General features: G+C 42.8%; 1 protein-coding gene across 3 annotated transcripts in view; it reads right to left on the bottom strand.

The window, feature by feature from the left end:
* The window catches only part of TOM1L2 (target of myb1 like 2 membrane trafficking protein), a 54,981-nt gene extending 30,178 nt beyond the window's left edge, over positions 1-24,803 (bottom strand). For all 3 annotated transcript variants that reach the window (XM_054843716.1, XM_054843718.1, XM_054843719.1), the window contains exons 1-4: positions 24,722-24,803; positions 3,948-4,032; positions 3,234-3,312; positions 388-537 (exon numbers count right to left, since the gene is read on the bottom strand). In XM_054843716.1, coding sequence (XP_054699691.1) covers positions 388-537; positions 3,234-3,312; positions 3,948-4,032; positions 24,722-24,773 — 366 coding nt within the window. In that variant the 5' untranslated portion in view covers positions 24,774-24,803. The remainder of the gene's footprint in view (positions 1-387; positions 538-3,233; positions 3,313-3,947; positions 4,033-24,721) is intronic.
* Positions 24,804-24,814: the final 11 nt, after the last annotated feature.

Genomic DNA, 24,814 nt, shown 5'->3' with positions numbered 1-24,814 from the left:
CGCAGAAAGGTAAGTGTTCTGCAACTGACAGCAAACGCATGGTCCTCTAAAATTTCCTTGCCTCAGATGACAAGCCCATCACAGAAGCAGGTCTCCAGCTTCTACATTTGACTGTTAAATTGCAAAGCCATCCATTTATCTTTTATTAAGTCCTTTTGTTTTAGAGTGGTACATCTCCAACTAGAATCCAGACATTTCTGCCTGGATAAAATATCTATGCGTGTGCATGTCTGCTCTTCCCTGCCAGTCTGGATATATTGTTTGTTTTTACATATAAAAAACTTGCCACATTTTTAATGATGACAGCATGTTTAGTGATGCGTAGCACTGAAGCAGACAGTCTTTATTTCAGGCAGCAACATATGGAAGCAGAGACAAGCTGTGTACCTGAATCAGTGCTAGTACTTTATCCTGTACAATAGTGGGGGGATTATTCTTGGGCGAGATGATTTTCACCAGAACACCATCTATGAAGTCACGGTTTGCTACTAAGACATGAAAGCGATGGCCGCAGTTCTTCACACAGGTCTCCAACACCTACATACACACAAAAAAACATTCATTGTTGGAGCAAAGCTTGATCACACACACACAGCACCTATGTGGTTGGTTTCTGATTTTTTTTTTTTATTATCATTTTAAAACTTTTGATGGGAGGGAGAGAAGATAGAGGATAAATAATTACACTTATACTCTTAGTTCTTCTTTTCTTCCCTAATTTTATCAAAAAGCATCCTCTCTACACACACATCTAGATGTACCTCTGACGTGGTTTAGCCCCAGCCAGTAGCTGGGTGCCACGCAGTGCTCACTCCCCTGCTTCACCAAACAGGGGAGAAAAGGCATAACGAAATGCTTATAGGTCAAGATAAGGACAGGGAGAGATCACTCACTAGTTATCGTCACGAGCAAAACAGACTGAACTTAGAGAGGGAATTCATCTAATTTATTACTAGGCAAAACAGAGTAGAGGAATGAGAAAATAAAATCAACTCTTAAAACACCTCCCCCCACCCCTCCCATCTTCCCGGGCTCAACTTCACTCCCGGCTTCAACCTTCCCCCCCTCAGCGGCACAGGGGGACGGGGAGTGGGGGTTACGGTCAGTTCATCTCACAGTGTTTCTGCCGCTTCTTCCTCCTCAGGGGGAGGACTCCTCTCATCGTTCCCCTGCTCCAGCATGGAGTCCCTCTCACGGGGTGCAGACCTTCAGGAGCAAACTGCTCCAGCGTGGGGTCCCTCCTACAGGGTCACAAGTCCTGCCAGCAAACCTGCCCTGGCGTGGGCTCCCCTCTTCACGGGTCCACCGGTCCGGCCTGGAACTTGCTCCAGCGTGGGCTTCCCACGGGCCGCAGCCTCCTTCAGGTGCCTCCACCTGCTCCGGCGTGGGGTCCTCCACGGGCTGCAGGTGGAATCTCTACACCCCCTCATCCTTCCTCCATGGGCTGCAGGGGGACAGCCTGCTTCACCATGGCCTTCACCACGGGCTGCAGGGGGATCTCTGCTCCGGCACCTGGAGCTCCTCCTCCCCCTCCATCTGCGCTGACCTTGGTGTCTGCAGAGTTTCTTACATCTTCTCACTCCTCTCTCCGGCTGCAAAAGCTCTCTCTCACTGTTTTTCTTCTTCTTAAATATGTTATCACAGAGGCGCTGATGGGCTCGGCCTTGGCCAGCAGCAGGCCCGTCTTAGAGCCGGCTGGCATTGGCTCTATCAGACACAGGGGGAGCTTCTAGCAGCTTCTCACAGAAGCCACCCCTGTAGCCCCCCCGCCACCAAAACCCTGCCACGCAAACCCAACACAACCTCACCCACCATTAACATATTGGGCACTTTTGTGATCGTCCTTTGCCTGTTTCCAAGGTAAAGAAATATCAAGTTTCTTCCCCTTCAAAGCAGAACTTTCCAACCTGCACAGCTGAACAGCTAAGTACATCGCATCACATCATGAGCGGGTAAGACAGAGGACATCCTGTCACAGTGAGATATTATCATGCTGTGGCACTCCACCATTTTCTATGTACCTGGAACACAGCTGGACCCAGTTGCTCTGAGCTATAAGCTATGTTTTAGAGTTGGGAATTCAGGTGAGTGATCTTCAGTCATTCAAAACACTCCCTTGTGAATGCTCTGACAGGTTATACTTTGACACATTTTCCCCCTGCAACCTAGCTAGAGGCACCTTCCACTTGCCATTCAACTGCCATGGAAGAACAGCTGTTGATTTTTCTCTGAAGAACATGATTAGCATGGAGATAAATCCAATGCGTCACTTCTCCTTACAGCCATGCCTAATAACCACTGCAACTCTCTATCTGAGGAGTCTGTAATTACTCTCCTACTTCAGCTACTTTCATCAGCCCTGATGACACGGACTCATTTCTGATGAATTTCACTCTTTCCTGCACAATGGATAATCTCATGGTTTGGTCTTTGGTAATCTGTCAAAATGACAATCCAGAATAGGAAATGGCAAGAAGACAGAAAGCACAGTCATGCTTCGTCAGGGAGATGCAACAAGAGCTCTGTGAAAGAATCATACAGATCACCTACCTACAGCAGTATAACTCGATCTAGTTACTGCTGCTCGTTCCTCAGACCACTGCGGTGCAGAGCCTGCCCAGCACCATGCGTTCAGGAGTGCTGCATTACCCAGGAAACCTCTAGCTAAAGTCATCAGTAGGAAAGGTCACTGGCAAATTATCTCACAACCTAGCAGTGCTGCCTAAATGCAAAGAATATAATTTACACTTTATTGAGTGAAATTAGATCAGCATAAATTAGTGCAAGTCTCCTGCAGAGATCCATTCACAAGGGAAATTGTGCATCAGCTACTTAGGAAGCTGAAAATATGGCAAGTTCATCATCCTTACTTGCAGATATGCCCACAGCCGTTGTCTTGGAGTAGAGAGATAGTAGGACACAGGGAGATGACAGTAGAAGGGAAACCCCCAAAGGGTAACAGGCCCATTTGGGCTATTTTAACTTTCCTCAGTCAGTACTTAGGATGATAAGAGCCCAGAAAAAAGCAGAAATCAACTGAATCCAAAAAACACTATGCAAAGCTTCCAGTAACTCTTCCCAAGGAAGTGAGGTGGCAATTGGAGAGAAGAAAAGGGCAGAGCAGTGGCTGTTAAAGCAAAGAGTGTGTACATTCAAGAGAGTGCCAGGAAAAGGAAAATGACAAAAGAAAAGGGTTCTGCCCTTTTGAGGCATTCCAGCCTGCCCCCACTCACCGTCAGTGCCAGCATGACCTCTCTGTAATTTTTGTTTCCATTCAGCCTCTTCTTCAGTGCTCGAATGGCATCCTTTGGACTGAAGGAGAAACACACCATTTTTAAAACACAGCTTAGATGCTTTTCACATGCCATATACTGTGGGAAAAGGAATCCTTCACCATTTCCAGCTGGACATAAGCATGTATGTTAACTTTAAATAACTTGACTACAACCAAACTAGGGTCATGTAGAATTACGTGAGAAGACAAGATATCGTAGAAGTCAAGGCCAGAGCAATGCCCGAGGCCTCCAAAAAGGCAGGATGTTGATCAAGCAGGAAAGAAAAAGGCCCAGGGCATAAGACCAGTGATCAGTTCTCCTGCAAACCGCAAGCAGCACAGCTTTTCTGGTGCTGAAGGAGATGTATCAGAGAAGCACTCTATTCAAATGGCTGAAATTAATAGCACTGCAGCACTGCAAAGAGATACACCTGCTGAAAACAAGAACCCTCGAAGTACAAACTTGGCACCCTCGCCAACAATTTTTCATGCCAGCCCTCCCAAGCAGAGACTGACCACAGAAAGCGCTACATCATACAAAAGTTTTCTGAAATGTCTGCATTCAAACTATGAGCATCTGCCCCCAGACTCACTGCACCTCCTCACATGCTGAGTATGATTGGATGAAGATTGTTTTCGTAAACCTTTCAAAGTTTGCTGAAATAGCACATACCCTTCTTCTGTCTCATTGATAATGTCACAGATCTCCATGTTAAGTGTCCAGTCTTCACTCTGCAGAGAGCCATCTGTGGCCTTTTCTGTAAAGTAAAGAAAAATAAATCTTTTCAAATCTTCCCAATTAGGTACCACACTTCAATCCATCTTCAGTTACTCTGAGCTGAGACTATCCAGTAAAAGAAAGATAGGAAAAAAAAAAAAAAAGTCCCCACTGACTGTAAGCAATGTCAAGCCTTCCCTCCTGGTCTTAGGGATCAGCATAGAGGTTTCCAGACAGAATCAATTCATTATCCCTCAAGCTCACTAGCTTCAGCCCACATAGATGGGCTGTTCTTCAGACTTCTGAATTCCTGGGAAAGTAGGAAAATGTCAGCTAATTCCAATTTAAACTTCTCAGATCCTGCATTGTTGGCAAGTTATGAGATAGGAAAATCTCCCCAAAATCAACATGACTTCCTCCCTTTTTAGTATACAATACCTTCACATGAATTGAGGGAGGAAAGATGGAGACAGAATTCGAGGAAGTCCAGAATTTCAGCATGAAAAGAACCACCAGCACGTGCAAACATTTAGTACATGACAGTTCAGGTCATGATATCTATCATTCATGGGCACCCCTTTTTGCCCGGGACTCTTTTACTCCTGTACAGCAGTCCCTCAATATCTGCTCACTGGGCTGGGCACTGTTTCCCTCTGTCCCACGCTATGTCCCCAATCTCCTCTCCGTGCTGGGGCTACGTACACATCTCCTAAGCACAATCCGCTTTCCTCCTGACTCCCAAATGCTCCCTCACTATGTGCGTGACAGGTAAGTCACTCCGGCATCAGACTAAATTCTACGGGAAGGATGACCTATAGCACTGTGACAGTGGCAGATGCCAACTGTTGGCAGCTTAATTTATAGACATCTGCAAGAGTAGCATAACCGTAACTTTGAGTAATCAGTTGACAAGAACTATTTGTTCCTTGGGATTTCCTCCTAAATCAATATAGTTCTGTCTAGTAGTGCCTAGAACATCCCCTGAATTTTTCACACTTTCACTTGCATCATTCAAACCCTATCTGCGTTACACTACCTGTGTTCAGAAATGCTATCGAGTTGAATGTAAAGCCTGTCGCCAGAGACACCTAAAAAGGGGACCTTCGAGCTGAACACAGCCTTGTCCTCTAAATTAGTCAAGGTTTTTCTACAGATCCCTGGCATCCAATGTTGGAAGGCAAACAGGGTAAACAAGTATTTTTAAAATGTAAAATAAAAAACCCTGCCAAACTTCTAAACATTTTAAAGCAGAAACAAAACCGCAGGTACCACCTTCCCCAACTATCCTTCTCTCTTTGCATCAGACCCCAAGCTGTCCCCCAGAACAAGGCAGATTTTGTTTGAGAATGCCAGGCTCCAAAGACACTACACATCCCTCTTTCTGTTCACCAACAATGTTTTTCCCATTAACATTTGTATCACTGTGACTGAGGATATAGATGCCCACAGGCCATAATTATGGGACATTATTTGGAGAAAGACTATGTGTCTGGGTAATTCAAGTTTCAGCGACTTGTCTACACCAGAATCATGGCTAAAGCAGCTCCATCAAGGACAGTAATTGCATAAATCTGAGACAAACCAGACAGCTTAGCAAAATCCAAGCAGAGAGTGTTGAAAAGAAGCCATCTATCTCCAGAATGGAGAGGACACCATGGGAAAGGAGATTATGGAAAAGGAGACCATTCTTTGCAGGCATCGCTTCCCATTCAGAGAGGCAGCGCTGCAAGAAATGGAGGCCGGGAGGCTGCAAAACTCCCAGCTGTGCCATCTTCACCTCTGGGTCTTTTTCAGCCATCTCCACCTCATTGAGAGTTCACTTTGGCAACAAAAAACCTTTCTGTTTGAGGAGGAGCCTCAGAGACATGTATGGCTTCCAAAATGTCCAATAAATACTGGACAGGTTATTGAGTAGTTTTAATTTACTGCATTTAGGCTATGTTAGGCAGGGATTCTCTTAAGGAAGAGTGCAGGCAGAGCTGTTTAATGTTTTCTGGGATACAGGAATTCATCTTTGTGCAAAGCCACTTGGAACAATCACTTTTATTAGTTGCATTTTGTTCTTATACTGTACATAAGGTTTTACTGCTATAGAATCTGATCTGCCTTCACCTCCACATAATCCTTGCTGCTTAGGAAAACATTTTATTTAACATTAGGAGAAAAAAACCCTTAATATTGAAATATATATATATAAAAAGAATCACTACATCTGCTCTGCTGGAAAAGGTGATCCCCAAAGCTGCAAAGGATTTATAAGCACAATGCTGCAAAATGAGAGATTACGCCTTAAATAGACAGTATTCCTTAAGCTGGGCGCATGATTTGTTTTCTTCATCGAAAACTATATTAACAAATTTGTGTGTTCTTGACAGCATTTGGCACCAGGCAGCGACTCAGCAATGTTCATATTCTCTGGTCTGCTATAATAACTTTTTATAAATTATTGTGGAAAACGCTGATCGTGCACAAAGTTGTGCTAGCAGCCAATTCATTCATTGGTCTTGTAAAACCCATTTAGTTAAGGTTTATTTGGACCAATTGGGTATATGGCAGTACTCCACTGCTAAAAACTGTGGTATTTTTGAGATGGTAGAGTGAAGAGATGCTGCTGCAGCACTGCATGGAGGGTAGCACAGGAAGGTATTTCCCTTCTGAGATACACTAGGGAAAATGAAATCCCCTTTCTCCCAGAAAGTTTGGTTACCACCTTTTATTTTTGCATTTCTGTTCTTTAGTTGGAGTAATACGTGGTTGAGACTGTGTGGGTTTAAGACGTAACAGTTGTCTTTTTGAGAATTAGTTCTTTTTCCCTTGGGTAATTTTTAATTCGAATAAGAGTTGGAAGCTAATTTTAGTCTCTTGTTCAGCTACAGAGAGCACACAAGCACTTGTCATCTGTAGTCGTTTGTCCTTTGTAGGGTGTGTGACCCAGATTTGCTGCTGCAGCGCTCTCTCAACTGTTAGAACAGAGTTAACTGACTGCAGAGAAGGCATACGAGTGTGTGTGTGATTTGTTTGAAGAACAGTATTACGCTGCAATGAACTGAAAGCCTGTAGAGCTCTTCCAGAACCAAAACGCAGCAGGTCGTCAGTTCTGGATTTCTGGTGAAACAGCTCTGCCTGCATTCTTCCTGAAGAGATTTCCTGGCCAACATATCCAAAATGCATTAAATTAAAAATACTCAATAACCTGCCCAGTATTTATTGGACGTTTTGTAAGCCGTGCATCTCTCTGAGGCTCCTCCTCAAACAGCAAATAGATACAACTGACAAGATTAAATGGATTTTGAAAACTATCACAGAATTGCGAGGGAATGGCATGCACATCATGCAAATACCCTTTTAAAAAGTCACCAGTTCCTCCATCTCTTTCAAGCTCATTTAAAAGACATCTAAATGGCACTAATTCACACAAGGACTCTGGAACATCACCAAAGCCTTCTAGGGTGACATAAAAAATGTTAAATCAGAGAAGGAAAAAAAGCAATGAGTACGAGTCCTTCCTGCCCCTCCCCTCACTGAACCGAAGAGTTTATGGTATAGTTTAATTGCATAACCAAAGGGCTGGGAACTCCCAGCCTGGGTGCCAAGGGTGCCTTGCACAGCTTCTGATCCGAGAACAACTCAGAGCGCTGTGTTATTGCTGAGTTTGACACTGCAGTAGGGGCCAGGAGTTAGTGTCTCACACAGACATGATACCACCAGTGAGATTATCAGAAAGTTTCTCCCAGAAACAAGATGCTATCAGCTCCCACCACGTTTCCCAAATTAAAGCATAAATGTTCTGGTAGAAGGAAAGACAATCTGGCATGCCACGCCTGACACACTGCAGACCTCGGACACTGCATATGCACATGTAAACGTGAGCTTATCTCTAGTCTGCAAAGAAAAGGAGAAAAAAAAGTGCTATTTTTTCATTCACACATTCCATCTGAGATCTAACTCTTGTGGCCGTATTTCCACACTCTGCCAAATGGCAGTATCAGTATTTCCTTAGTCACACTGAAATCATGTACATTTTATGGCATTCAGAAGGCGCTGTTCAGTAGTGTAAAATTTTCAGTGTAAACAGTCTCGGTGCACACCAACCCCAGCCAAGCCTCTTCCCAAGCAACCTGCTCCGACCTGAGAGGTGTCACCACAAAGAAATCAAGTCAGAAATACCCATGTAAACACCATGTAATAAACAGGCTGTACAGGGCAGGACAGGAATGCTCTTTTAAATGCAGGGGAAAAAAACAGAAGAACTTTTACCACCCATCTTGAACCCAGGTCAAAAGTCACCTAACAAAGAAATGCTAACACTGGTTGTCCTGGAGAAGCTGCTCTCAGAGCCCTTTTCAGTCCATACTACTTTTGCTTCAAAGTTACAGCTCAATGTTGACACTCTTAAAATTTGACTTTGTTCACATATGGATGAGATAAACCAGAATTCCTCGGTCTTCCCTACTTCCTCCTTCCAATGTTCATCTCTGACCATTACACTGAACCTGCCGATGGAGACGGCCTGAAGATTTTCATTAGGATTGCAACTGCACAAGTTGGAAGTCTGTATGCTATTTAACACATGTACCATATGCATACTTACACAGCCGAGACTGAAAAACTGACTGCTGGAAGCACTGAGAACATCTACTCGAGCTGGTCAACAACAGCAAGCACAACCAGGGTAAAAATCTCCCCAAAAGGTCTGTCTATAAGCACCAATAAGTGACTGGTGCTGCGTAATGTTCTTGGGAGAAAAGCCAAAAATGAAAGTTAAACATTTCACTAGCTACAAATCACTTTAAATGAAAATGGGAGAACTGTGCTGTCTTCTATCTGAATATCAGAATCTCATGAATGAACAGATCTTTGTGTTCAGAGAAATCACAGTTTTCTCTCTTGGGACTTCTCCAGATGTTGCTTCAGAGACTCTTGATTCGTACATTTGGGAAGAACTACACATGAAGAATCACCTTCTGCTTATGCAAGAAGCATGCACACCACTGCACCATATTAGAGAGATCCAAAACCAAGAAAGTTCCCATTCCAAATTTTCCCCCTTCCCTCCAACGGTGTTTGATGTTCAAGCAGTGTAAAACATCTAATTTTTTTTTTTTTTTTTTTGCTTGGAAGTTCAGAAGATTGCGGATCTTAGATCTTTGTCTTGCCTCTTAACAGTCCACCTGCCTACCAGCTGTGCTCCAAGACTGAAATTAGCAAATCAAACAGTCAGATGTGTTATATTTCACTCTGCATAATATGTGACAGAGAACAGAAGAAGCCACAGTATTAGCAGGCTTTTACTTCCATCCTACTGGTCCCCCTCCCTTCAGCTCAGCAGAGCTCTCTCAGGAGCAAGGGCTATCAGCTGAGGTCAAATGCAAAATGCTCCTATAGAACGGACAAAGGTCTTCCAGGAGGGGAAAAAAAAAAAAAAAAAAAAAGAGTTTTGCAAGGCAATGCAAAACATACAAGATAACTCACAAGGGAAGATACGCTATTGAATGAGATGATAACATCTCTCCTCTGAGCTGTAGCTTATAGAATTGTTTTGCTTTAAAGCATCATTACATTTCGTGACTGTGGTTGCCTCTCTTGGATTCAACAAATCATCAATGACCTGCACGGCACCATCAGTGAGACCTGGGGAAAGACCATACAGAGGCCATGGAAACGTATTTCAGCTGTCCAAGCAAAATGAAGATAAGACTAAAGATCTTCAGCATTCGTGTGGCTGCTGAGTTCAAGACATCTCACTTGGAAGACAGAGATACACTAGAATAACACAGTTGGATACTCCTGGACCTAACAGTCTATTCTTGCTTTCTCTGTATTTATGTTTAGAAAGACAGTCACGGACACTTAGACATCATAGTAACCAACAGGAGGTTTTTTCTTTTTTATCAAAACGCTGCTATTAAAAAATAAATGTGACTCATTCAAAATTCAAGACCAAAAAACTCAACTCTGAAGTGACTTACTCATAAAAAACCTGCCAGTTTCTTTGTTAGAAAGCGCAGCTCCAACAGCATTTTTCAATTAGCCACCTCACTGCTCCAAGTCCTTTTTCTACATTCCTTATTTCACACTGCTCTGAAAATGCTGAGCTTCACACTTCCAAAGAAAAAGCCAGTCAGCTAGAACAAACAGGCTCAATCTGAACTGCAAGGCATTACAGAGAAACATGATTTGGGTTGTACTGCTGCAGCACTGGTCACCCACTTGGACCATTGTGATTTTTTCAATTGATTTTAGCTATGCTTGCATCAAAACTCTTCAGGATGAAGTCATCTGTCCTCCACTCATTGTTCTGCCAAAGTTTCTGGGGCTGAATAAATGAATAATCATAGTTTATAATGACTGCGGAGTCTACATTAAAATAAAATAACAAGAGAAGCTGTGGACGTGCACACATGCAATCATAATGAGTATTTAGCTCGGATGCTGTTTGAAGGCACACCGGCAGACTGGGAACTATCATTTTCTTCAAGTAACTTTCAGGTTTTCTTCTTTTTGAAGCTGCTGCCCAAATGCCAAACTTCTTCAGACCTTCCTTCCAGATCACACTTACCTGCAATCATGAATAAGTAATATGGAATTACTGTGCCTTTTCAAAGAGTACATGGTATTCAGTTATGCTACCACATTCCTGTGATTTAGATACACTACAGAAAAGACACTGCCCAACACATACTACAAATTCAGCCTCTCAGGAGCAGGAAGCTAGAGCTGATTAACTGAACGTAGCTGCGCAGCAGCTTCAGAAGCAGAGCAAGGTGAATGGATTAATACATATTAAACAAATATTAACAGCTGTAGAATATTTTCCTTTCACACTCAGATCAGAGCTTCACCTGAACAAGAAGAAAAACAAAACAGAAATCCTAATAATAATATCAGAGCAGGCAAGAGAGTGTATCAGCCTGACTCGCTTAATTTATCACACCTCATAGGTCTCAATGCATTTGCAGGTTATAAAAACAGACGGACCTTCCAGTGCTACGCTGTTTACAGAAATGGCCTGACAGGGTAACCTAGTCCAGGCAGTTTCTGTACTCAGATGTCGCTCATCTCAGGCACAAATGATGGTTTAGTCATAGTTCTTAAAAGCATTTGGAATCTGGATCCCAAGCAGAATGGTGTGTTTCTATACAATAAAGACTTTTGTTACGAATCTTCTCACTGAAGTTCCCCCATCAGCAAAAATTGTTGCTGCTGACAGCATGCTCCACTGACTGACATGCGTACGTAAGTTGCTCTCTTTCAAAACAGATGGAGAGACTACTGCTGCTTTAAAATAAAGTGAAATTTCTCTGACTTCTTCATTCTACACAGCTTTAAAAACAAAACACAAAACCCCACCTTCCTCCTCTGTACTGTACATTCATTAAAGCTAACGTGTTGACCCATGTACCGTAAATAGCTGTCCTTCAGAGCCAGGTTACACGGCAGCAGCTCCCAGCTCATCAAGCCATTTGCGTGATTCTGAGGCACTTTTCCCTAAAACTCAGCTTGCACCACACGTTTCTTCACCTCTTTCAGCAGTGACCTTGGCCAGATTCCCCCCATCACACTGCAAACCCACGATATTCAAACTGTGGTGCTACTTTACAATTGACAAACAAGGACCTGCTCACGTCGGAAATCAATACACTAAAGCCTTCAATCAGAAACGTCAAAGCAGTTTTAAAATATACGTCCTGTATTAATGGATTTTAATGGATTCGAATGGAGATGTTTACTGTGTGATTTACTGTAGGGGAGCAACAAATCAATGTTCCTTTATGACATGTCACATCTCATGACAGACTGTCCCCTTGTATTGTTGTATCGGTGGAGATGATGGCTCGCCACTTCACAAACATCTGTGATCTATTAGGCCCCACTTCCAGTAGTCTAATATTATCACACTCTGAGTGTCCATCTTTCTTCTCTAGACGAGAGGCACGAAAGCATAAATTAAAACCTTCTGGGTGACAAAACGTTCTCCCTTGGATTTGCCATTTCTGAATTTGACTGTGACTGCTATGACTTGTCCGTATGACTCTGTATGGGAGAATTTATCAGCACAGCGTTGTTTGAACAGGTCAGTGCACTGGGATGGTTCCCCAAATCTCCCCCTCTTTTGACTACAGTAAGGCAGCTGGTACTGTACACCAAACTGCACCAACATTTAGTCATTTCCATAGGCAGAACTTGTATCATAGCCTACTACTTGCCAAAGGGGTTTTATATTGTTTTAATTTCTCCAAGGAATTTGGACGATTGAGGAGGGGGCTACCTTGTTCCTTAATTGGGGCTACCAGTTCCTTAAATGAGAATCTCGGGCATTAAAACACCAACATACTGGATAAATAACACCTACTCACCAACACTAGAAATACAAAACTTGTTAATAGCCGAGTCTTTGGCTCTCCCCCATCAAAAAAAATAAAATAAATAAAATTTAAAAAAAGGCCAAAGAAACTAGCCAAAGAACCTGAAAAAATAGCCTTCTTCCAAAGACCCCTTAGGAGCTGAGAAGCTTTTCTCACCAGAAAGACAACTTACTACAGACAACGCCAATATTCAAAAAAAGCTCTTAAACAGCTAATACATACACATGAATTTGTCCTAATGCCAAAAAGCAACTGCTAAAACAAAATGCAGACTCCATTCATTTTATCAGCTGTAACTTACAAATCTGACAGAAGGGGCAGCTGAAAGTAGCGATTTATTTCTCAACTTGTTTGTTTAGGAAGTATGCTTAAAGGCTCTATTACAGTGTGTTTGTTATTTATAAGAACATCAGTACTGCAGTTCCTTAAACAAACCGTTGCAAACTGCTTTTTAAAACATTCTCATGAAAAAATGCAGAAAAACAATACCACACACACAAAGCAGAAGAATGCGCTTGACCAGGAAGATACTACCAGGAGATAAGGGAGAGAAAGAGGAATATTCTACACGTCCGGATGCAGTTTTACCACCCAGAACTACACGCAGCACGGTATTACAATTTGACGTCCCAGCTGCACAAAATGTTGCAAGCACCATCAAGAGCAAGGTGTCCTGATCTGTGACTAGCTGCCCTGTTCAGGACTCAACGGCATCCAGTAATTACAGGTGAGACTGAAAAAATGTCTTTATGAAAAGTTATGGATGATCAGTGTGTCAGTGAGCTGTATTTGAAATCTATCAGCTCTTGATGGCTAATTTTGTACTACATGAGTAAAGCAAGTTCTAATAACTCACTTGGGACTTCACTCCAGTACTTACAAGCTACGTGCTTTTCATATTCATAAAACAAAACTAATTGCCTTTCATGGATGAAATGTTCTTAGAATTTTTAATCCACGTCAGCTGCAAACTCTAAAAATCCATCCCCATATATTTAAAACTCCCCCTCCCACCCACTCACTCATAAAATGTTGTTTGCTGCAAACAAACTATACAGCAAAGATAATCCATCAGGCTCCTACATTAGTATTATTTATATTATTTTTTTACAGGTTACTCCTAAAGTCAATTGCCCACATTCTCACACACTTAAAATAAACTGAAAACACTAATTATATTTAGTGAGGGGGGAAAAAAAAAAGCAAAATCTTTCATTCCTACAAAGAAAGCAGTTACAAGAACAAGTTTACTCCTTAGCTGCAGCATGCTACAGCAGATTTTTAAGTAAACGTTCATAGAAGATAATTAAAATGTGTTACAAATTAAATGAAACAAATCTTGAAGTAAAATATTTCATATCCACATTCCCACGCCCAGCACTCCTATGTATCTGCAACTATGAAGGTGAGAGCTGTGTCCTCTGGAAAACCACAATTATCCCACATGTAGAAGAGAACTAGACAGTGAGGGGTCTGCAGCTTTTGAGGGCTGACAGCTCATGTTTTCTAGTGTGAAATGCTTCACTTTGCTTTTCAATTTTGCAGCCTTCCCTCACACTGCTCTACAGGATGACAGCAGGCCTGTGCAAGAGGCAGCTAGCTCTGATCCCATTCAAATTCTCCAATACCTCTGTGGCTTGAAAATCAGTCTGGAATACACTAAGCGTTTTCACCACGGGAAGAGGGGAGAGCTGGCTCCTGTTCCACTAGGTAACAGGAATCACTTTTGCCAACGCTGCTGTCATCGAAGGGCTCTATTGCCAGCTGCCCGTTCCTACAAGCCAAGCTTGCCATGCCTGCAAAACCTTAGCAGCTAAACGCTTCCAAACGATCTTCTTAGGAAACCTGAGTGCAAATCAGGCAACGATAATAACAAGATACATGTGTGCAATTCCATCTTGTATGGGCAGAGAAATGTGGATTTCTTGGTGTCTAATAACCCTATTAAAAATTCTCTGCACTTCTACAGCCCTGTTTCTCATGTGCCACTGCCGTAGATAAGCCTGAAAAAGACTGATAAATAGAAAATTTAAACACCGGAAGTTTAGATCAAGTATGCAAATACCTATTTCTGAGACTGTCATTTTAATTTTCCTGTAAATCCCCATTCACCAGCTTGTGTTATCTAGCCATACAACTTTGTAAATCCTTCAGGTTGGGAACTGCCCCAACACCTTTCACATTCCACTGCCATTGCCTATATTACATGATACTGTTAGTATGGTAAAATTAAAAACAATGTAAATGTATCAGGGGACTGCAGCACACTTTTGGAAAATAACTATATTGGTCCTTGGGCAGTTAAAATTCTAACTAGAACACAGATTGTGAGCACGGCTTGCAAACAGTTTGGCTTCTTCACCATGTGCAGCAGGGAAGCAAATCCTAGCAAATGAAAAGGGCTGATCTAGTGCATTCTGAAAACTGCAGATTATGCATGGGAAGGTAACTTTCCCAGTGTGAACATATATGATCTTCTGGACTACAGAGAAACAGCTCTCCGATCTTTGCTGCTTACAGCTTGTTAATCAACCACACAGAAGTCATAGGAGACTGAATAACAAATACAGAACCTACTGAAGCCATTCTGGCAGTGTGACACTGATACACATTAGCGTGACTGCTCCTGCTTGGGAAAGCAATGAGTACCTGCAAAGGCACAGGCCTGGCCCCGTTCACTGGTGCCCAGCTCAGTGCCTGAGCTTCACTGGCTCTGGCTGGGGTCAGCCTCACCCAGGCATTCCCTTATGTTTCTGGGTGACTCAAGACTTTCTCAACTTCTTTTGGGTTTTATGTTCATGTACACTGTGCACGTCCTTCCCCTGAGCAAAGCAGCAGCTTCCTAAGCAACCAAGAGTATAATGATGCCTTTTATGAAAGAGTGCCCTTTAGAGGTGTAAAGCTTGCCTGAGCGAGGCTGCACCATTTCAGCTCTCTCCTGGTGCTCATCAACAGCCTGGAGACGATTCTGCAAGGCAGCATGCAAACTAAGGTTTGCTTTAAGGGATACTACACATGAAATACCTCATTAGCTGCAGCAAGACTCAAGGCCAATACCCTTTAAGGAACCTGGTTGGAAGAGGGACTTTTCATTACCAGATCTCTGCAAGTCATTGGCATAGATGGGGATTTTAAAGGCAGTTTTAATTATAGTAGGTAAAACCCACATATGATCAAGCTGCAGTGTCAGAAAACCACCAGAACTGAACACTGACCCATTTGGGTTGTTTGTTGAACTTTAATCACTTTCCAAGTCTGACAGCTGCTCAAACTTAATTGCTCATTACGCTTGTAAATAAAAACTGATCTCACTCTCTGATTAGCCAACCATCTTATAGTTGCCATAACAACTTCTTGTCTAATAAGTGATTTCAGATTTACCATTATTTGTACTAGCAGAAAATTTCACAAAGGTCTGAGATCGCTCTTTTCACCAAAATAACCTTCTAATTAGAAGAACTGAAAATCAGTGGAGAAAGGGCAGCTCAAAGATAATGAAAAAACAAGCTATTTACTACAACAGCTTAAACATGAGATAAGGGTACCCCAAAACAAAAAATATATGCCAGATCCTGCTTAACCCCTACCTTTCACTATCAATCATCTTATTATCATACCTATACCCTATAACAACTGCTCAGAAAAATACCAGACAGCATTCAGGTAATAACAGGTTACGACATGGAGATTGACTTCAAGATTCACTCCAGAAGAAATATTCCAATGAAGCTCACATATTTTCTCTCCTAAACTTAAATTAGGAACCAATTAACTGGTTACGTTCCTTAATACTCTGTTAACTGATAGGAGTGCTTTTGGTGAACACTGAGGAGTTCAGATTCTCAACAGCTTCATATAAAAGAGGGAAAAGTGTTTGTATTGAGCCCAACAGACATCCACTGCATCAACTGCAATGAAAGATGTTTTGGAAGGAAGAGCTACAATACAGTACCTCATGTCTGGGTCACCTCAGCCCAAAACTTACTTCAGGCTTGACTCTTTGGACAGAATTACTAATTAAAGCTTTGCAGAGATCTGGAAAAAAATAATAATCTGTATTTAGTAAGTATTTGGTCACCACAGCTTAGTAAAATGCCTCTATTAAAACACACAGATGTATTTGTTGGTCTGAGAGGACAAAGTGATGGGGAGCTATGAAATACCGCTAGCCTGTAGGCCTAGTGCAGCATAAAGACCTTCCAAACTTTGCTGGCAAAGCTGCTGAAGCTTGCAATTTATTTAATCTGCTCAAGGTAGCTTTTTGTGTGTACAGGCAAGGAAGGACACCCTTTTCCTTCCAAAAGGAAAATAAGTGCAGAAGGCTATAATTGAGACAAAACTAAAGTTTACAAAAAAGTCAGGAAATACCAGATTCTAAAAGGGACTTTTTCTGCATTTACACAGTTATGCAAGAAACATGATTTTTTTATTATTTGGGTCAAATACAAAGCTGGTCACACTTCTTCCAGTAGATGTATCCCATGAAAATAAAGAGGATGCAACACATCCAAGTTAACAATATCCTCAACATTCCTAACCACATTTGGGACATAACAAAATCTTTCTTGCCTTAAGAAACCAATGCTCTGCAAAGTTCTTGGGGTTCAAACACAGTTTATAACACCAATCTGTGCCTTCACTTTGTGTACATTTTCTTTGATCTGAATTTGAACAAAGAATTTCCTCCCAAAGTAATCTAACGCAGAAGGCTTCTGAGGACCAGCTGGGGAACAGACTGGCTTACTTTCAAAGAATAAGCAGGCCTACAAACTAACTAAACTTCCACAGGTTTCTCCTGAGTATCTTCTAATTTTTGAGTCCTCTGGTGTTCTCTGAGACTATGCTGCAAACACTGAGCTGCCAAAGGGCTTCTGTGAATTGAGAGATACAGAAGCACGAGTAAATAATCTATACATAGCCGTGCCAGGAATTACCCAAACACAGACAGGGTATACACATACATTGACTTTTTTTCATCCCTAATCCTTGATTTTGAAATGAGTTATTACATTATGGGGCCTACTTTATAATTCTGGCATGTACAGAACAATCATAGAGCGTATTTTTAAATTTAAAGACAGTGCTGCCAATAATAGACTAGCTGAATTTACTTGCATCTCCCCTTCTTGAGCAATAGGAAGAGTACCTACAGATTGGAAGATCTGGCTCCATGAGTAATGTCAAGACATGTTGACCTGTAGCAAAGGACTTACTCTTAAGGAAAGAGAGACCAGGCTCTAGCAAAGCCTTTAGACCAGCATCTTTTGTGCGCAAGAATCATCAATTTTAAAAGAGCCCTTTACATTGATGATAACTGAAACAAATGAGCAAAATGATCGTGGAGAACTGTCAGCAGAATGACTAAGCAAACATGGAAGATAAGGCTTATCTATCCTAGATAGGATTTTTATACTCAGCAACAAGTTTCTAGTAATTCCCCAGGTGGATGCAAATGAGAAAATGGAAAACTAGTTCTGGATGATCTGTGCAGTCTCATCATATGCGGTAAAAACCGTGTTACGCAGGCTGGCCTTTTGGGTCACTTCCCAACTTATGAGGGCTCTTACAACACTTCTTTTTCCCCTGTGTTCTCCAAACGTTTATGCTTTTTATTGCCCATACATCACACAGATTTTGAAACCAAAACACAAAGTGTGAAATGATTTATCCAGAGTCAAATATGAAATACCAGATGAGGAAGGAGATTGCCAGTCCAACCCTGAAGAGCACCTGGCTTACAGGTACTATGCAATGTCCTTCCCCATGAAGGATCATCTCACCAAAATTTCTGCAACAACTGCTGCTGTTCCTCCACTGACCACTACCACCGACGATACTACCAGATGCCTTGATCACCTTCAAAGAAAGAACGCTTACTTATAAACCCAACATAGTTTACAATATAAAGGAAAGTGATTAAATTAAAATTGTTCTTAATTCAACTAAGGAAAACACACAATACTTTTTTTTTTTTTGATGAAACATTAAATCAGCTGGAAGGGTCTGTGGGGATTTTCTAACTGTGTGTCTTTAGTCAAGCATATTTTAAATATGCAGTTTAAAAAAATCTGCCGGGTACGTGAACAGAGCAGTATCAAACTGGGAACGAGCTGTCCCCACACTGCAACCTCTCACACATAGATTTATATTAGAAGCATATGGAATATACATTTAAGCGTACTGTGCTGGAAGAGATAAAACTGCATTACTCAAAAATACATGCTATAATACCTTCATGAACTACAATCTGCTTTTGTGCCTATAAAATAAATCCAGTCTCAGAAACCTAGTATTAAATGGTATTATACTAATTATCCAGCTTCACACATGTATGTAGTTTCTCCAAGTTGCCAGATTCATGACTCAGTATTTATTTGCTCCTTTAAAAGCAAAGATATCCATTTTCATATTTCATGGAGATTTTCCTTACAACATAATCCATTGTCATGAAGTGAAAGCAGATCCAAATAATCTTATAAAACTAAAAGCATTTTATCAGACTCTTTTGCATGACTAGCACAATTCTATATGAATAGCGGGGGGCTGGATTTTAAGTAACTGACCAGCTACAGGAGTACCTAGAAATGTACTTAAATTCTGAACAGAGCATATTTTGTGCCCTCTTCACTGTGGGAAAAGACAAAATTCATCTTTTTGATGCTGTGGGCATCTGATAGCAAGAAAATTTACAGCTACCTTGTACTGAGAAAAGCTTCCCTTAGAACATGGCACAATACTTCAGTGGTTATGGGTAAATGCAAGCATCCTTCTTAGGACTTTTTATTTTATTATAATGCAATTAATGAAAACAGCGATGATTCAGACCCCAACAGCATGCTGCAAACACATAATTTTATTGGTACCAGATCCTAAGGTTACGGTGTGCTCTTTAAATAGTGTCGGGAAAAGGTTTGCCTTTAAAAAAATGTTTTCTGTACGGTACAGCATAGTAGTAAGTTAACTCTGAAGGGAACTTAGGCAAATTGTGTATGTGGACAAGAAATTCTGGGTTAATTCCTCCTGCAGGATTACTATGGGCTGCTCGCTGTAATACATCTCTCTATTCCTGCATGTAACCATCAACTTATTTATTTAGGAACCATTTTTATTATAAGAGTCATAAAACTCTGAAGATATAATAAACCTGAAGAAAGGTCTTAAGTGCTTCTTATGGAAAGGAAAATAAAAAGGTGTTTATACACACACCCCCAAGCTCAGGCATTTTCTCATTTTAAAAAAAGAGGGGGAAGCAGAACAGCAGCTCTGGAAACAGACTCTGTCCACCGTATTTATTATCAATTTAACAGCCTTGAATGGATGAATGCAAGTGCTTTGATAAAAATCAATTGAAAAGCTGTCTGCCTCACTGTTGCTTCAGTAAAGTACCTCTGTATCTTTTGCTGAAACCTTGTTTTTGTAGCCTCCTTAAACAATACTCTGTATTAAATCACCCTACTGTTCCTCCTCCAAAAATAGACTCCAAGGCGAGTGCCCAGACTGGCACCCCTCATTTGAACCTCCCTTCATCAACGGGGATCAGGGATGTGAATCAGCATTGTCTGATCAACACCACACACATACCCCCACAACCAGTTATGCTGGACACCTTGATTTCCACTATGTTGTTAAAAAATAACTTTCAGGTCTCTGTGCATTTAACTCAGGTGCCAGACCTCTCTCCCTGGAGGTCTTTGGCTCCAAGTCAAGCAGACTTCAGGCTGCAGCAAGAACATCTGACTTCACACACAGCCCTGATCAGAGCCCTTACCAAAACAGACCTCGATGCTCCCATCCAGCACCCTGCGAGGGGCCCATTTCACACATCACTGCCCCAACTCAGCCCTTTGCACCTAAGGGAGCTGGGGGGGGGGGCGGGGGGGGCCAGCGGGCAGCAGCAAGACTTGGTTTGGATTCAAACAAATAAATGCTCTCCTGAAGCTCTTGCAAAGTCTCCGGAGTAAAAAAAACCAAAAAAACCAAACTACAAAATGTAACTGGTTTTCCTGTGTCCTCATGTGTAAGCCATATGGCCTATATCAAATGAGCAGAATGAAAAAAAAAAAAGTCACCAATACTCCACATTCTTGTAATTCAATCACCTTTAATCATCTAAGATGTTTTCGCTAACCTACGGTAAGGGTATTTGTTCTAATAACCTTGAATAGAGTGGTGACACTTTAAAGATGGCTCCCTTGAACAAAGAAAGATAAAAACATAATTTACGGCAGGATGTTGAATCTCAAGGCAAATTCCCGCTACTGTAAATTGCGGCTTTTTCCCCAGGCCAGCCCCTTTCCAGATAGCAAGCAGTCTGTCTTTGCCATTTTACTACACATCTTCCTGTACTTCTCCTCCTCACCGGTCAGAAGTATTCTTAAAAACAGTCCTCCTCTAAGGATCTTGTCTATCATATTTATAGTATTAGCTGGAAAAAAATAAACAGTTCAGTCATAAGAAGTGGGCCAACACACAATGCCACAAAGGATCTTGTCAGCCCTGACAGCTGGCAGCCTACGAAACCCGCGGCACCCAATTCCACCCTCTAGACTCTTGCCAGCTTTCACAAAGACCTTCTCCAGAGCTGGTGGCACAACCACCCCTCAGTTGGCCAGAGCTGTGCAGCACAAGCTGTCAGTGAAAGCTCCAGTGCCACTCCAGGCTCCATGTCCAGCATCACTGACGGTCGCTGGATTCACCGAGCATGCAGCACTGGTTAAAAGCATCAGCAGCACATCAGCCTCCACACAACCCCTGCCCTGATCTTCTTGAGGAGGTCTGCTAGGAAGCACTGACTGCCAACAAAAGGGACATTGTGAAGGGGTGAAGGAACCATGAAGACTTCTTATAAGTCCTGCGGGATGCTGAAAAGCACTGTTTGCTCATAATCCTGGATGAGATTTTTAGCTTATATGTAAACTGGTGCTATTACCTACCTCCTTTCACTGCAACCTCCAGGTGAAAAGCAATATGATCGGAAGATGCTCGGAGGGCCGGAGCACCTCTGCTATGAAGACAGGCTGAGACACTTGGGGTTGTTCAGCCTGCAGAAGAGAAGGCTCTGGGGAGACCTGGAAGATGCTATACATCTTCCAGTAGCTAAAGGGGCCTACAGGAAAGCTGGAGAGGGACTGTTTACAAGGGCATGGAGTGACAGGACAAGGCATAATGGCCTTAAGCTGAAGGAGGGGAGATTTAGATTAGATATAAGGAAGAAATTCTTCACTGTGAGCGTGGTGAGGCACTGGAACAGGTTACCCAGAGAAGCTGTGAATGCCCCATCCCTGGAAGTGTTCAAGGCCAGGTTGGATGGGGCTTTGGGCAACCTGGTCTAGTGGAGGGTGTCCCTGCCCATGGCAGGGGGGTTGGAACTAGATGGGCTTTAAGGTCCCTTCCAACCCAAGCCATTCTATGATTCCATGATAATATGGACTGGGCAAAACTGATTTTAATTTCAGGAACCTCCTAGGCACACTGCAGCAGCTGACTGCCTTCCACACAACAGCCCTGTCAAAAACCACCGCCTTTGCTCAGGAGGGAACCTTGCTAGAGACATAAGAACAGTTCAGTGTCTACAGATCAACCGAATTATTAAAGAAAAATTTAGTGAGGTTTGTAATTAGTAGCCATGGTGGTCTTTTATGCAGTTTCTGTCACTCGACTGCTGGAAACCCAAAAGAGGCTACCAGTTAAGCCCATTGCCAAAAGTCAGGTAGCTTTCAGCGATGAGGAACCTGGCTGCCATTGAAATCAGCACTTTAGACGCAGGAGACTCTATCTATCTCCATTACAAATCCTCTGAGCTCATCCTAGCATTACTTTCCCACATTAAGCAAAAGAGTTAACATAAAAAGCCTGTCTAGCTTCAGACATTATCCAGATAAAGAGAAGGAGAAAAGAGAAAATCCCTTGTATTACCTCTCTCAGCTCTCCCCAAACCTTCTCTGACATCTTTGTTCTTTCAGACCTGGCATTTATCTGAAGACATTGTCTAGCCCTAATTAAATCTTCATGTGAACCACTGCTACTTCCTGGCAGAGAACATGCATTCTTGGTGTGCTGATGGACCTACATAATTTTCTGCACTTCTCCCTTATGGTGAGTGTTAGGCCTTGCTTGAAAACATCACAACTGTGTTCAACACAATATGTTTAAAACAGAAATACAAAATTATTCAGTTTCTTTTAAAGAATGAAGAGAAACATAAGTGAAAATTATATTCCACAAGCTCATTGAAAAAAAACTGTGGAAACACTGGGCAAATAGCACTGTCTGAGAACAAGGCATGCTTTTGTTTTACTGTTGTCTCAGAAAGGGATAACTGGCAGTGATACGAGAAGCACAAAAATTTTTCTTCCAAAATAAAATCTGCAGCTATCTCTTCCCCCCATGGATGAAAAAACATTCTTAAAGTGCAGCTGAATTTTGCATTAAGGGAAGTTGCATTATAAGCCCCTCACATAAACCTAACCTTATCTGATGAAAGCAGCTCCCTCAGAGCTTTGTGTTCGAAGTCTCTACGTTGGCAGCGACTGCTCATTCAAAAAGAGCAGGGGGATGTAAGAGCTCCAGAGATAGAAAGGCAGAAGGCTAGAAAAAGCAGATTTTACTGCTACACCCCCCGCAACAATTCTTAAGTCTTAAGGAAGCCCCTTTAAACCACTTACTGATGCTAAAAGAAACTGACAATAAATAGATGAAAAATTATTGCCTTCCCTTAACAACGCTCATTGTAGAAGGCTTGTCCAAGCAGCAAAGCAGCCAGCTGTCCTGGCAGATGTGGTCAGATGGACGAACACAACAAAGCAAATTCACTTTAAAATCATGTTTAACTTTCACAGTTCTTGTTATTATCCTCCAACTCTCGGCACTTCTCTCCCTAAGCAGAAGAAATAAACACCCCAGATGGCTAAAGAAAAACAGCAAGCTATACATATGCTCCATATTGTCTGACAAAGCAAGAGTCCGGCCATCTTCAAAGCACAGTGCAAGGCTTACCCATTTAAGGGTCTTTTAGCTCTACAAGGGGGGTGTCTCTGCACTTGTGGGTGAGGTGACTACTATAAAAGAACTTCTGGGTTTTGAGGCCATGACCAGGTACTCTGCAAAATTTTTCCACTTTAATTGCCAAAGACACAAGTCTTCCATCATTCCATAAATTAATGTAGAACAGCTATAGACTAGACTATACATAGCTATACATTATACTATATATAACCCCTAAATAAGGCATTAGAATTACTGTTGCTTATGAAGCAAATCAAGGAAACTAAGGGCATGGTTTCACTGGAGTGCATTCAACTGAACACCGCCTTGGCTTCTGGGACCGCATGCCACAGTCCCCGCACTGCAGGAACCTGAGCCAGGCTGCTGTTCTTTCCCACCACAACGTGAGAGATCTTGTATTTCTTCAGGGCCTAAGAGAAGAAAGCGGAAGGCAATGACAGCCCACCCAACCACGGGCAAGTTATCAAATTCTGTAGAAGTGGCATCCAGGCTTTTTCCTGTGGCCCTGGCAACCCAGACTGAAACCAGACTTGCCACAGTTGAGAGTGAACACATCTGAGGGAGGGAGGGAGAGAGGGAGTAGACACGGCAACCCAAGAAGGCCTTGGCTAGCCGCGCAGTGAAAGCACGCTCAAAATAAGCTGCCTAATGTCACCAAAGCATTAGCAAAACCACAATTCAAGCTCTGGGCTGAAAACACGGCTCATGCTTGTATCTCTAAACCACGTCACGCTCCCTGCATATGCACAGGTCCAGGGAGGTTTCAATACTTTGGGAAAAAGGTGGCTGAACAACAGGGTTGCTCCGTAACAAGGCGCTCATGTGCAGGAAAAGGAGCTGGGGGATGCAACAACTTTGCTACATCCATCAACCATCTTGAAGTGAAGTCGCTCCTTCCTCATGGCAAACAGCCTGCTTGAAGCCACCACTACCCCCACAGCCCTCTGCTGCCCACAGAGCCCTCCACAACCCACACTAACCCCCAGAGACCCCCACAAAGGACTACAGCACCCACCAGCCCTGAAAGCCACCAACCCCGAAGCCCCTGCTACCCCCAGAGTCCCTCCCATACCTCCAGAGCACCCCACTAGCTTCCACAGATGCCTCACTGCCTCCACAGCCTCTCATTAACCCCTAGAAATCTCCACAACCCCCAAAGACTTCCAGTGAACCCCACAGGCCCCCGCTGGCTCCAGAGCCAGCCGCGGGCCCTCACAGACCCTCCACAGCCTCCACAGCACCTCGCCGACCCCCACAGCCCCCCGCTGCCTCCACAGCCCCCCGCTGCCTGGAGCCTCCCACCCCCTCCAGAGGCCCCGCTGGCTCTCCGCTCCCCCCGGAGCCCCCGGGCTGCCTTACCGAGGCTCTGCCCCACCGGGGTGCTGAACGGGTTCCCCAGCAGAAACTCCATCTTGGGATGACAACAAACAGCAGCCCGGTGCCCCCCTCCCC

The sequence above is a fragment of the Grus americana genome, chromosome 15, assembly GCF_028858705.1.
Source record: "Grus americana isolate bGruAme1 chromosome 15, bGruAme1.mat, whole genome shotgun sequence".
Lineage (NCBI taxonomy): Eukaryota > Metazoa > Chordata > Aves > Gruiformes > Gruidae > Grus > Grus americana.
The sequence above is the reverse complement of the archived record's forward strand: the minus strand, read 5'-3'. Positions and strand labels throughout refer to the sequence as shown.